We start from the raw sequence: 13,170 nt of genomic DNA, 5'->3' as shown, positions 1-13,170 counted from the left end.
GACTATCACATCCAACTGAGTTTTATCAGTTTTAGGGCTTCCAGTCTCTTTCAGTCACCTGGCTGTTTTCTTGGAGGCAACCTGGTGTGGGGTTGTCACCCCTTTGCTACCTCAGGCCTTTCCACCTCTGTTTCCGTCTCTGTTATGTGCCCTTTATAGCAGGTCTTGTTTTTTCTACTGGTTGCAGCTGTGGGTGCTTGCCTCCATGATTGGCTGTTCTGGCAGCTGCTTGAGAGTGAGATCAAGCTGCTTGCTTGTAAAGAGGAGACTTTCCTGCCCCCTCCCCATGTTCAGTGGGGGGTCTGCAAACCCCATTACTGAGCACCAGGAACAAGACTAATATCTCACTCTTACGCAGGAGTATTAAATAAAACCAATACTGGCTCAGGATAAACGAGAAGCAAAATACAACATTTCAAAACCAGTACTGAGAGGTTGGAAGGGACAATGGAAATTAACATGGGTTTCACCTGCAAATTTTTTAGTGAAACCTGAATTTTTTTGTGCAGTCTTTGTTTTTGCAGCAAACCATTAATTACTCACAGATCCTTAATTTTCTGTATGAGATCTGTAGCCCACAGGATTATTTTGCTAGCTATTATATCCTACTAATCCAGCCAGTCGTATCAAATAATATGCTTCTCTTTCTGAATTAATCCATTTCATTCTTATATTTTATCAGTATTAATCCCTATGAATTTAGGATGTGTTGAAGTATATGATATGTGTTTCCTAATAATTATACATAGAATAAGTTTTGTTGAAATGCAAGAAGTTTACCGGCCTGTATCCAGTAAGATCCACGAGATAGCTAAAAGTATAATCAGTTAAGAGTAAGTCAGCATAAAAGCTGGCAATGTTTGGCACAGATAGGAATGGTCCCTGAACTTTGGGGAACCAAAGGGAGGAACTATACACAACACTGAACAGGTTTCAGAGTAACAGCCGTGTTAGTCTGTATTCGCAAAAAGAAAAGGAGTACTTGTGGCACCTTAGAGACTAACCAATTTATTTGAGCATGAGCTTTCGTGAGCTACAGCTCACTTCATCGGATGCATACCGTGGAAACTGCAGCAGACTTTATATATACACAGAGAATATGAAACAATACCTCCTCCCACCCCACTGTCCTGCTGGTAATAGCTTATCTAAAGTGATCATCAGGTTAGGCCATTTCCAGCACAAATCCAGGTTTTCTCACCCTCCACCCCCCCACACAAATTCACTCTCCTGCTGGTGATAGCCCATCCAAAGTGACAGCTCTTTACACAATGTGCATGATAATCAAGTTGGGCCATTTCCTGCACAAATCCAGGTTCTCTCACTCCCTCACCCCCCTCCAAAAACCCACCCCCATACACACACAAACTCACTCTCCTGCTGGTAATAGCTCATCCAAACTGACCACTCTCCAAGTTTAAATCCAAGTTAAACCAGAACATCTGGGGGGGGGGGTAGGAAAAAACAAGAGGAAAAACAAGGTAGCCTATTTCCTCTTGTTTTTTCCTACCCCCCCGCCCCAGATGTTCTGGTTTAACTTGGATTTAAACTTGGAGAGTGGTCAGTTTGGATGAGCTATTACCAGCAGGAGAGTGAGTTTGTGTGTGTATGGGGGTGGGCTTTTGGAGGGGGGTGAGGGAGTGAGAGAACCTGGATTTGTGCAGGAAATGGCCCAACTTGATTATCATGCACATTGTGTAAAGAGCTGTCACTTTGGATGGGCTATCACCAGCAGGAGAGTGAATTTGTGTGGGGGGGTGGAGGGTGAGAAAACCTGGATTTGTGCTGGAAATGGCCTAACCTGATGATCACTTTAGATAAGCTATTACCAGCAGGACAGTGGGGTGGGAGGAGGTATTGTTTCATATTCTCTGTGTATATATAAAGTCTGCTGCAGTTTCCACGGTATGCATCCGATGAAGTGAGCTGTAGCTCACGAAAGCTCATGCTCAAATAAATTGGTTAGTCTCTAAGGTGCCACAAGTACTCCTTTTCTTTTTGCGAACACTGAACAGGTTCATCCAGCGTCTGCAACCAGCTGGTATCCGCAGGGCACACCACAAACCAGGAAGTCTCCAAGAGAGCCTAGGTTGGCAGCCTGGGGAGTGAGATAATCCTTATTAATATATATTAATATATATTAATATAGAGTAAGTGTCATAATCCACTAACCTATAGGATAAGGGCACCCATACATTTCTTAGGGTACGGAAATAAATTTGGTTGGGCCTGAATTACACAGTGTCAGGATCCTATAAAATACCTTGTAAGGATATCATAGAAAGCTCTTTTAGTCTTTAGTCTTTAGTCTTTTCTTTTCTGTGTTCTCCTATATTCTATAGACTATCTTTTTATCTACCTATTATTCTATCTTCTATCAAGCTACCAGCTCAGCTTGTGTAGTACAGTATAACTACTCAGCATTCCTAACTATTGGGGAAGCCAGCACCATCGTGTTATCAAGCACGCCAGGAGTAAGGCTGGTCCTTCACCTCCTATTACCGGGTCCTCAAGGAAGGGTGTGGGTATGTTAAGTTAAGGTACTTATGACAGAAATGTTACCACCAGGAGTTTTGGAATTCTTTTACTGTTTGGCAGTCATAAGTTTCATAGCATTTATTATTCTTTTGTTAATCTCAATGAAGTTTTTATCAATTTGGTATTGTCCTCAGTGTAAGTGTTTTTGCCAAGCACCCCGAGAGTCCTCTCCCGATATAGAACTCTTTGAGTTCTCGGACCCTGTAGTCTGAATTGGAAAAGAACCTATATATAAATTTTCTGGTCGGATGTGATCAGTGGCGAGCCATAACAAATAACCCATAAAATTCTGGTCAACAGAATTCTAACATGCCAAGTATCTGACTTATATTATACATGCAGGTGCTGTGCACTCATATTACACTAAATATGAGTCATTGCCAGAGCAGGAACCAAAATCTTCCTCCTTGTCCTTCCACTGTATGCTCTCATATTGAATAATGGACATATTTCCCCTGTCTGGAAAGACTTGGAGCAGTGCAGAGTCCAAGTGGAAGTCCCCAGTTATGTTGCCTCATTATCACAGAGTAGGGGTGATGGATCTGGGGTGGGAAAGACTGATCCACTCTTCCCCAAAACAAACCATACATTGCACATCCCAAATCCTGAGTCATACCCTAGCAATCCCATTTCTACCGCATTTACCAGAGCTAAGCTCTCACTTCCTAGTCCTCCCTCTCAGTCATCCCTTGTATTGAACTGATTACAGTTACACCCAAAGGAAAAGCAATAGCGCCCGGCAGGAGGTATAATACACTGTGATGCAGGCAAGCCATCCTCAAGGAGTGTTTATTCTGAGGCGGTTCTCAGATTTGATCCCCTCTTTGTGATGCTAACATATTTCTGTGTCATTTTCTTTCTTGTGTTCCTCACAGAACTTGTCCTCCAGAGTCATCTTGGACCATGGTACCTTGCCGGACGTTTTGAAAGTCACATACGATTCTTTCTGCCATGGCAAAAAGCCCACCATGGATGGCATGAGAGGGGAATGTAGTGATGTCAAGATCCATGACGAGGTAGGAGAGCCCTAGGGTGACCAGATGTCCTGGTTTTATAGGGACAGTCCCGATTTTGGGGTCTTTTTCTTATATAGGCTCCTATTCCCCACCCCGACCCCCTGTGCCAATGTTTCACATTTGCTGTCTGGTCGCCCTAGAGAGCTCTGGCTCAGTCCTTTCTGTAACCTTAGTTTCTCGCAGAAAGATCAGGAGCAATACTCAGGTCCTAGAGCTCCAAGGGAACACAGGATCCTGAGTGCAGAGTCCCTGTATGTTCTTTACATAGCAGAACCCAATCCACTGCCCCCCTCTCCACGGTCAGGTGAAGTTAGGGTTGAGGTTACCTGTCACATCAGGAGGGAGAATCAGAAAATCAGGACTTCTTTTCTTTTCTGCAAAAATTTTTTGGCAAACCAGAAACATCTCCTGCAAATCCTGAACCCCTCCCAGGATCGGGCCCTGAATGGCAGTTGAGGAAGGAACTGCCTTCACAATGCGATCTGTCAGCGCTGGCTGGGAATTCTCCAGCCACATGTTCATTTGATGGAAAATGTCGTTTCTGCAAAATCAACATGTTTCCATTGATTTTACAGAGTTGTTTTTTTGTTTGTTTGTTTCCAACTGGGGAAAACTGAAAACTAAATACTTTGTTTTGGGTTGGATTGACCTGAACCAAAAATTTCAGTTTGTTGAATCAAACCAAAATGTTTCATTTCGGGTCAGTTAGACACTAATGTGTAAAAGGAAAAGGAGGACTTGTGGCACCTTAGAGATTAACCAATTTATTTGAGCATAAGCTTTCGTGAGCTACAGCTCACTTCATCGGATGCATACTGTGGAAAGTACAGAAGACATTTTTATACACACAAACCAAAAAAATGGGTGATTATCACTACAAAAGGTTTTCTCTCCCCCCACCCCACTCTCTTGCTGGTAATAGCGTATGTAAAGTGACCACTCTCCTTACAATGTGTATGATAATCAAGGTGGGCCATTTCCAGCACAAATCCAGGTTTTCTCCCCCACACACACCTCCCCCCCCCCCAAAAAAAAAACCACTCTCCTGTTGGTAATAGCTTATCTAAAGTGATCACTCTCCTTACAATGTGTATGATAATCAAGGTGGGCCATTTCCAGCACAAATCCAGGTTTTCTCCCCCCCCAACACCTCTCCCCCCCAAAAAAACCCACTCTCCTGTTGGTAATAGCTTATCTAAAGTGATCACTCTCCTTACAATGTGTATATAATCAAGGTGGGCCATTTCTAATGTGTGTCTACATGAGATGTTTCATGGGTGCCTCATGCCTCCATTGTCCCCTAGGGACTGGATTCTCTGGCTAGACTTCATCTCCTCCCATGCACCGTGGCCTTGCCACTTCGTATGGTGCATCATGGGAATCCCATGGCAGCAGTGTATCATGGGAAATGCAGTCCAACCCAGGAGCCAGGCCCATAGAGGAGGATGGGGGCATGGGGCACCTGCAATACCCCATGGCAGCTTAGTGGACACTATTTAATGTCAAACTGACCTGACACAAAGTGTTTCAACCCTTCTGGACCAGGCATTTTTTTCTTTGAACTTCTAAATTTTTGTGGAGGGGGGGAGGGGGTTTGATATTTTGACTTTTTTCATGATTCAGGACAAAAACAAATGTTGAAACAGAAGCATTTCCCGTAGGATGAAAGTTCCAATGTTTGACCATCTCTACTGTGTTCTAGTGAGAGATTTGTAAAGGGACCCCACAGACCCGATTCCAGAAATTTCCTGTCTCCTGGAGGGGACATTTCAGGACAGAGGCAAATTTAGGTTAGGGCTGGTAGCCTGAGCACCTTGACCATGATGCTTTCCTAGAAAACAGTCCCATAACCTGGTTCCTTCACCTCCTTCCAGGTTACCTTCCGGGTGAAAGTTACAGCAAAGGAGTGCATTGAAAACACGTTCTTTACCATCCGGCCCCTGGGCTTCACAGACACACTCACTGTGGAACTGGTCAGCCGGTGCAACTGTGACTGTGATGAGCGACCCAGCCGCACTGACTGCAGTGGGAATGGTATAATCGTGTGTGGCACGTGCAGGTAAACGATCTGAGTAACACCATGCCACAGAACCGGGGGTCCGAGGGCTTCTCAGGAACTTGGGGATCACTGGGAATGGGCAGCTTTCCAAGCACCAGGCCAGCTGATGGCTGTACTGGCATTCGTGGTGATGCTGGGACAGTCTTTGTGCACAGGGACCATGAAATCCACAAAGTGTGAGGCACAGACACTTACTTCAGTCAATCTAATGTGCCCACTTCTTTTCTTCCCTTGAGAACTTTCAGCAGGTTGGTTTTATTTTCAATGACTGGGGAATGTCACAGTGACAGGACACAGTTAATGGGCCAAGTTCTGCCTGTCAGGATGTCCTGTAGGGGTCAAGGGATAGCAAACAGATCAAAGCCGATTACCTAGCAAATAAACAAAAATGCAAACTAAGCCTAAAATACTAGAAAGATTGGATATGAATTAGCAAATTCTCACCCTGGCTGATGATACAAGCAGGTTGGCAGATTCTTAAGGCACAAGCTGACTTTGCTTTGCAGCTTGGAATCCCCAGGTGTTTCATACACAGACGAGAAATCCCTTTAGGCTGGGTCCAGCACTTCCCCCACTTCAGTCTTTGTTCCTCAGATGTTTCCAGGAGTCTTCTTGTGTAGGAAGTGAAAATCAACTGAGGATGTCACTCCCTGCCTTATAGAGCTTTAGCATATGGCGGGAACCCTTTGTCCCAAATTCAGTTTGTGGAAAAACACTGACATCCCAAGATGGAGTCAGAGTCCTGTGGCCTCGTCACATGCCCTTGCATACCTTGCTGAGTCATAGCATCCGTTAGTTACAGGCTGTCGGGAGTGTTCAAACAGGAGGGTTAAGTTCTTCCAGGGTCCATTGTCTTTGCTGATGGGCCATCAGCACTGTCTGGCTTCTTCTTTGTTGTACCAGAAAGGCTAATTGTGGGTGTCACCCAGAGTAAGCAGGATTGAAATACAGATCCATAGTCAATATTCCTAACTTTAGATACAAAAATGATACATGCATAGAAACAGGATAATCATATTCAGCAAATCATAACTTTTCCAATGACACCTCACATGACCCATCTTGCACAAAATGTATCATAATTATGCCATAATCATATCATAATTATATCACTATGAAGAATACGGGGTGCCGTGGTCACAGGGATGAACAATGGAAAACCAAGGGGGCTTCAGGGGCTCAGCATCTCTGGGAACCTTGGCACAAGCTGTTTGTGTTGCTGTGGATGGTCTGACCAAGGTCATGGTTTCCATCCCGTTCCACCTGCCTCTGACCCTGATTTCTGGGTTCCTCTCCTCTCACACCAGGTGCAAGACAAGCCACACTGGGAAGAACTGCGAGTGCGAAACAAAAGGCAAAACCAGCAAGGAGCTGGAAGGGAGCTGTCGGAAGGACAATGCCTCAGTCATCTGCTCGGGCCTGGGGGACTGCGTGTGTGGGCAGTGCACCTGCCACACCAGCGACACGCCCAACAAGCAGATCTACGGGACCTTCTGCGAGTGCGACAACATGAATTGCGAGGTCCATAATGGCCACTTGTGCGGCGGCGAAGGTGAGTGACGGCTCCGTGGTCTGACTCAGCCCCTTCCCTTCCTGTCCTATGGCCACTGTTCCAATGGCTACCTGCTCCAGGACACTGACTGCAGGCCCCTGCTGTGCACTCACACGTCAGTGAATTATTCTTAGCAGACCAACTCCTGAGTTAGACCCGGGCCTTATCCCAGAGAAACAGCCGGGTTAGTCTCACTCGGAGCCTCCTACTAGCCTGCCGCGTGCCCTGGATCGCCATCCCGTGGAGCTGTAAAGGCAAGACAGCCCATTTCCCAGTGCTTTGCAAGCACAATCGCCTGACGGGAGTGCAGCGACGGCTGTGCGGGCAGCATGCTCCGTGTCCTGGGGCAGGCTAATATTGCAACGGGAACATCCTCCAAATGCTTCTTTCCACTCCACATGTTCCCTCACTGTCCTCACAAGTTCTCCACGAGGCCGTTCCTTAAACACCCAGGGCTTGGTGTGCTCGAACAAGGGATGTGTTGTGAGAAGCTAGCAAGAGAGCCCTAATGTCCGGCCTCTTTCTCTTCCCTCTGAACTTCCCACCCCCGCTGTGGCCCTGCGGGGACTAGCTAAATTGGAGTGCTCCACTGGAGAAGGAAGCCGCATGCTTCCAGGGTGTCCCGTAGTTATGCTGATACAGCCCACGCTACCCAGGTCACGAAGTGAGATGCCTTAGAAATGTGCCCGCTGCATGGTGGGAAGGAGGTGTGGAGCCCCTACCCAGAAGTCCATGTCACGCTAGAGTCCTGCAGGACCCTGCTTGGGAAGGTTTTCTGCCTCTGATACAGGTGGGCTGAGCCCTGCTGAGCGAATCAGTGCTTGCAGGTTAAGCCTTCTGATTCCAGGAAGGAAGGGCCCCTTGTGCAGGGCTTAAAATCAGCCAGAGCTGCCTGGAGCAGAGCTCTGATAAATATTTTCAAGCCCACAGGCCTGAAGCCCCAAGCTCTGCAACTCCCCACAGAGTGGAAACTCTGAGCCCCGACACTGAAGCCCCAAGCCCCAGTGCACCCACAAAGCTGAAGCCCCAGGTGCCGGTGCGCCCCACCGAGCTGATGTCCCAAGCCCTGGCACATCCCGCGGGGCAGAAGCCCCGAGCCCTGGTGCTTCCCACGGAGCTGAAGCCCTGAGCCCTGGCGCCTCCTGCCGGGCTGAAGCCCCAAGCTCTGGGGCTCCAGGAAATACTCTGGCAATTTAAGCCCTGCCCATTTGGAAGAAGGGACGAGTTCTGAGCCTGTCAGTGCTGAGACAGGTGAGGATGAAAATCCAGGCTGGCAAAGGCCAGGCTGGTGAAGGAATCCATATCTCTCACATGATCAGCCCCTAGATTCTTCTGTTACTGTAGAGGTTCATAGCTCCCGGTGGCCCCACCCAGACACCTGCCTATAGGATTTGTCCCAGAGCAGCTGTATTGACTCTAAAATCTCTGCTCGCCCCCCAGAGCGAGGGCGCTGCGACTGTGGGGAGTGCAAATGCAATGCTGGCTTCGAAGGCAGCGCTTGCCAGTGCAAGAAGTCTACCGACGGCTGCGTGAACATCCAGGGAAACGTGTGCAGCGACCGTGGGTACTGCCAATGCAATACGTGCCAGTGTAAGCCAGGCTACCAGCCCCCGTTCTGTGAGGAATGCCCTGGCTGCCCTTCGCCGTGCGCCCGACACATGTAAGTGACCTGCGGAAGCGCCCGAGCCAGGCTTGTGTTCGGAAGCCTGGCTGCTCCCCGTGCTCTCGTCTCCCCTGGCCGGAGCAGGTGCCGGGAGCCCAGGGGCGCAGTGCGGGGGCAGTTCCTTCTCACATCGAAGGTGGCTGTTTCTGTTCTAGCCTGGAAAGCTTGGGCTAACGGCCACTTCGGCCCCACAGGTGTGGGGTGGAGGCAGAAGAACCTGCCTCTCCAGCTGCCCTTGGCCCGTGAGTGCCCCCAGCAACTCTGCCCCCCATGAGGCTTCTGTGGTCCGTGGAACCCGGTCACAGACAGCCCCCTCCTCCCCGCCATCAGTCTGCCATGCCCTGCCCCTGTGTGTCTGATTCACTGCTAACCAGACCCAAGCGTAAGGCCAGAAGGGAGCACCGGGTTGTCTGGTCTGACTCCCGCATGTCACTGGCCCGCAGCACCACCGGGCGCCCGCACACTGCACCCAGCAGCTCACGGACGACCACCGTGCGACAGCCCACAGGAGACGAGTCTCTAATGTGCCCCCGGCAGAGAACGGGGGGCCAAGGCACACCAGGTTCACACTGCTCTCTTCGGCTGGGTTGGTTCGTGAGGCAGCTGCTGGGTAAGTGCGTTACACCCGGATAATCCTGGCCAGTGACGCACACGCCACGCTGTAGAGGAAGGCAAAGCCCCCAAGGTCACTGCCCGTCGGAGCTGGGGAATATTCCTTCCCACCCCACACACAGGTCCCTCCATCCCTGAGCTGCGGCCAGCCTATTGTCCGAGACATGCACCTCCTGTGTCTGTCTTCTAGCTCCTGTGTGGAGTGCAAGGCGTTTGAGAGCGGCCCGTTTCAGAAGAACTGCACAACCGCGTGTCTGAACATCGTCGAAAACGATTTGTTGACCGGCGGCCGGCAGTGCCGGGAGAAGGACTCGGAGAATTGCTGGATTTCCTATCTTATGAGACAGGAGGATGGGGAGGACAAGTACTCCTTTAAAGTCAATGCCAAGAAAGGTACTGGAATCTCGTCCCACACCCCTCTCTGTACTCCGTAAGGGGGGGCGGGTTTCGCTCCAGAGCCAGCCTGCCAAACCCAGAAGAGGTTACAGCGCCCCCTACAGGCGCAGCAGGAGGGGAATTTTCAAACAGAAAGAAAGTATGGGGGATTTTGCTTCATTCAAAATAACGATGCCACGAGAAACACGCCCCGTCCTTGCCGGTGGGGAGTCCCCTGCCCCCGTCCCAGAGCAGCGCCCCCCCATGGTGGGAGGGGAAGAAGGCTGTCACCCTGACAGAGAACATTCTGGAGGCGGGCATGGCTCGTGCTGGTACAGAGGAGCCCCCAGCCACAGCCAGCGCTGGGTCCCTCGGTGAGCGCAGACAGGCCTTGATGGCCCCTTCCCTTTCCTCCCGCCAGGTTCTGAATCCTCCTCCCTTCCTCCCCTGTTCTGTCTTTCCTGCCAAGTCCTGCTCCTCGCCGGACGCAAGCCACAATGCCCTCCCCGCCCAGCCCCCGGAAAGCGGGTCAGGCAGTGCCGGCGGGGTGCTGCAGACAGGTCCCCAGAATGCCAGTGGGGTAACAGCAACCAGCCTGCAGATCTAGCAGCTGAATGGCTGCACCCTGCTGCCCGTGCCAGGCGCCTGGTGCTGTGGCTGCTGCCATGATTTGGCGGCGTACAGCGCACGGTAGCTGCCATAGAACGGCCCCCGTCAGGCTCGGTGTGTGGCCCGCTCTCATCACACACTGCTGGAGGCGGCAGATGCCCTTCCATGTCGCCAGCCTGCCTGCGGGCAGCAGGGCTGAACGCTCAGTCCCGTGAGGCGACTCCTGGGCTCTCTCTGATCCCCAGAGTGTCCACAGCCCCCGAACATCGCTGCAATCGTGGGCGGCACCATCGCGGGCGTGGCCCTGATTGGGCTGCTGCTCCTGGTGTTGTGGCGGCTGTTGATGGAGGTGTTCGACCGCAGGGAGTACAGCAGGTTCGAGAAGGAGAAGTTGAAGGCCAAGTGGAACGAGGTGAGCTGGCTCTGCCTTTCCCGTAGCACCCCACAAACAGCCGCCCTGCTCCGCCTGCCCTGTCTGATCCCCAGAGCTGGTTGGAGCCCTGCCAGCCTGACGGGTGTCTGTTCTTAGTTGTGGGGCGGCTGGCTCTGGGGAGGAGGCCTCAGGCCCTCTTGCAATCGTGCAGGTGTGGGAAATAACTGGGTACAGGCCACTGCCAAGTGGTTCCCTGGCTGGTGTCCTGTACCCTCCCCAAACACAGCACCAGGGCCAGCGGCTCCTTTACATCCCCAGGCTGGGGGTGTGGAGATAACAGACAGAGATGCTGAGGGGCACTCCTGGTTTGAGTGCAAGATGGGGTGGACTTTCCCTTCTGCAGTGCGGGAGACATAGCGGGGCCCAGAGACTTACCTAAAGCAGGTTTATCTGGGGGCCCCTGGCTAGCTCAGATATCTCCCATTGGACTTTACTGCTGCCACTCATGTCCAGGGTTGGTCTCATGGCAGGAAGGAGGAAATGCCCATGCAGCCCTCACCTGAACTCATCAGCACATGGCTGGTGTGGGGGCCTGAAAAGTTAAAAGTTGCTGAAGTGAATTGTATCGCCTCTCCACTGGCTGCCCGCTCCCTCTGGGAGGGACAGCCACCTGGCCATGCCAGGCTCTTTACAGTCCAGAAGCTCACACCTGGGCCAATGCTTCTGCACCTGAGCGTGAGTATTGGAGGGCTGGAGCGGCGTGTCCGCCTCATGGCGCAGGAGCGATGGCTCACCTGTCACCACGCTGTGGGGAGAAAGCTCCCCGTGCCTGGGGGAGGACCACACGTGAGCAGCCCCTCTTCCCTCAGTTTGTAATGTTCGCTCGATCCGATCCTTAGCCAGCTGGGTGAACTGAGGCTCTGTTTCTGGACGATCCAGGCAGCACTCACAACCTACCTGTCTGGTATTTCTTCCCAGGGTGACAATCCCCTTTTCCAGAGTGCTACCACCACGGTCATGAACCCCAGATTCAATGGAGAATGACGTGGAGCTACCCTGCAAGCCTGGGAAGGCTCAACTGTTAAACCAGGAAATACCAAACTAAGGGCACCAGCATTTTATTCTCTAAGCAGAGATCTGCCGTACGCTGTTCCCTTCTTCCATGACGCTGCCAGTGCCGGGCGGGCTTTGTCCGGCGGGCAGTGTTGTGCAGTCTTTTCTCCAGCAGTCTCTTCCCTCTGCATGGCTCCTGCAAGCTGTGTTCATAGGGCTGTGAGAAGGCAGCCGTGCAAGCTTTGATTGGTGGGATTAGGGTCAGTTTGCATTAGCGTGGGCGCCTGGAAAACAATCCCACCATCTGTCTTAACTCACGCTGCACATAGGTGCCATGCACTGGCACCAGTTGCTGCTAGAGCTTGAACCGAGCCTGCATTGTTACGCGTTTTCAGCGTACAACCAGTATTGATCTTCGCTTGGCAATCTGCCAGAGGCCACCTTCTTTCTGGCCTAAAGCCCTCTGCTCAAAGGCTGTGGTCACTCCAATTCCCTGTCCAGCTGTGCTGTGCTCGGCTACGGGACTACTGCAGGTCTTGTCGAAAATGCTAAAATCATTCGGGGGTCAGGCCACGTGCTGGTCTCCGGAGCAGTAAACCTGCAGTGAGGAGGGCGGTGGCCATAGGGGTGGGTGGATGCTGGTGGCCGGAAAGAGGGAGCCGTCGGGGACGTGCCCCACATCTTCCTAAATCATTGCCCTCTTGCTCGGACCCTTCGGAGTGGGCCTGCAGCCCTGGCTGCCCCGTAACCCTTGGGGTCTGAGCCTTCTCCGTGATGGGTTAGTGGCAAGGAAGCAACTGGTCAGAAGCAGCAGTCAGATTTCCGCGCTCACTTCATCCCCCCTCACAAGGCGTCTCCTCCCCTTGACAGCGCGCCAGTCGGACACACGCAGCCCAGGAGAAAGCGACAGGCGCATCCCGGGGCTTTCTCGGAGCTAGCTGGAAGTGGTGCATTGAATGACTAATTCTTGCTTCAGAGGGTCATGCCTCTAAAAGTCTGTATGACTCTAGAACGGGGGGGGGGGGGGCTTTTTGGCCTGAGGGCCACATCGGGGTATGAAATTGTTTGGCAAGCCATGAATGCTACTGAAATTGGGGGTAGGGTTGCAGGAGGGAGTGAGGGCTCCGGCTGGGGGTGTGGGCTCTGGGGTGGGGCTGGGGATGAGGGGTTTGGGGTGCAGGAGGGGGCTGCAGGCTGGGACCAATAGATTCAGAGGGCGAGAGGGGGATCAGGGATGGGGCAGGTTGTTGGGGTACGAGGGGTGAGGGCTCTGGCTGGGGGTGCAGGGCTTGGGGTACAAAAGGGGGCTCTGGGCTGGGT

General features: G+C 51.7%; 1 protein-coding gene across 2 annotated transcripts in view; it reads left to right on the top strand.

Moving 5' to 3' along the window:
• Nucleotides 1-12,870, top strand: part of ITGB2 (integrin subunit beta 2) — a 51,572-nt gene extending 38,702 nt beyond the window's left edge. For both annotated transcript variants that reach the window (XM_077830214.1, XM_077830213.1), the window contains exons 11-17: nt 3,414-3,554; nt 5,429-5,613; nt 6,921-7,165; nt 8,606-8,825; nt 9,631-9,833; nt 10,670-10,836; nt 11,776-12,870. In XM_077830214.1, coding sequence (XP_077686340.1) covers nt 3,414-3,554; nt 5,429-5,613; nt 6,921-7,165; nt 8,606-8,825; nt 9,631-9,833; nt 10,670-10,836; nt 11,776-11,841 — 1,227 coding nt within the window. In that variant the 3' untranslated portion in view covers nt 11,842-12,870. The remainder of the gene's footprint in view (nt 1-3,413; nt 3,555-5,428; nt 5,614-6,920; nt 7,166-8,605; nt 8,826-9,630; nt 9,834-10,669; nt 10,837-11,775) is intronic.
• The last annotated feature ends 300 nt before the right edge of the window (nt 12,871-13,170 follow it).

This window comes from Eretmochelys imbricata, chromosome 11, assembly GCF_965152235.1.
Source record: "Eretmochelys imbricata isolate rEreImb1 chromosome 11, rEreImb1.hap1, whole genome shotgun sequence".
Taxonomy (NCBI): domain Eukaryota; kingdom Metazoa; phylum Chordata; order Testudines; family Cheloniidae; genus Eretmochelys; species Eretmochelys imbricata.
The sequence above is the reverse complement of the archived record's forward strand: the minus strand, read 5'-3'. Positions and strand labels throughout refer to the sequence as shown.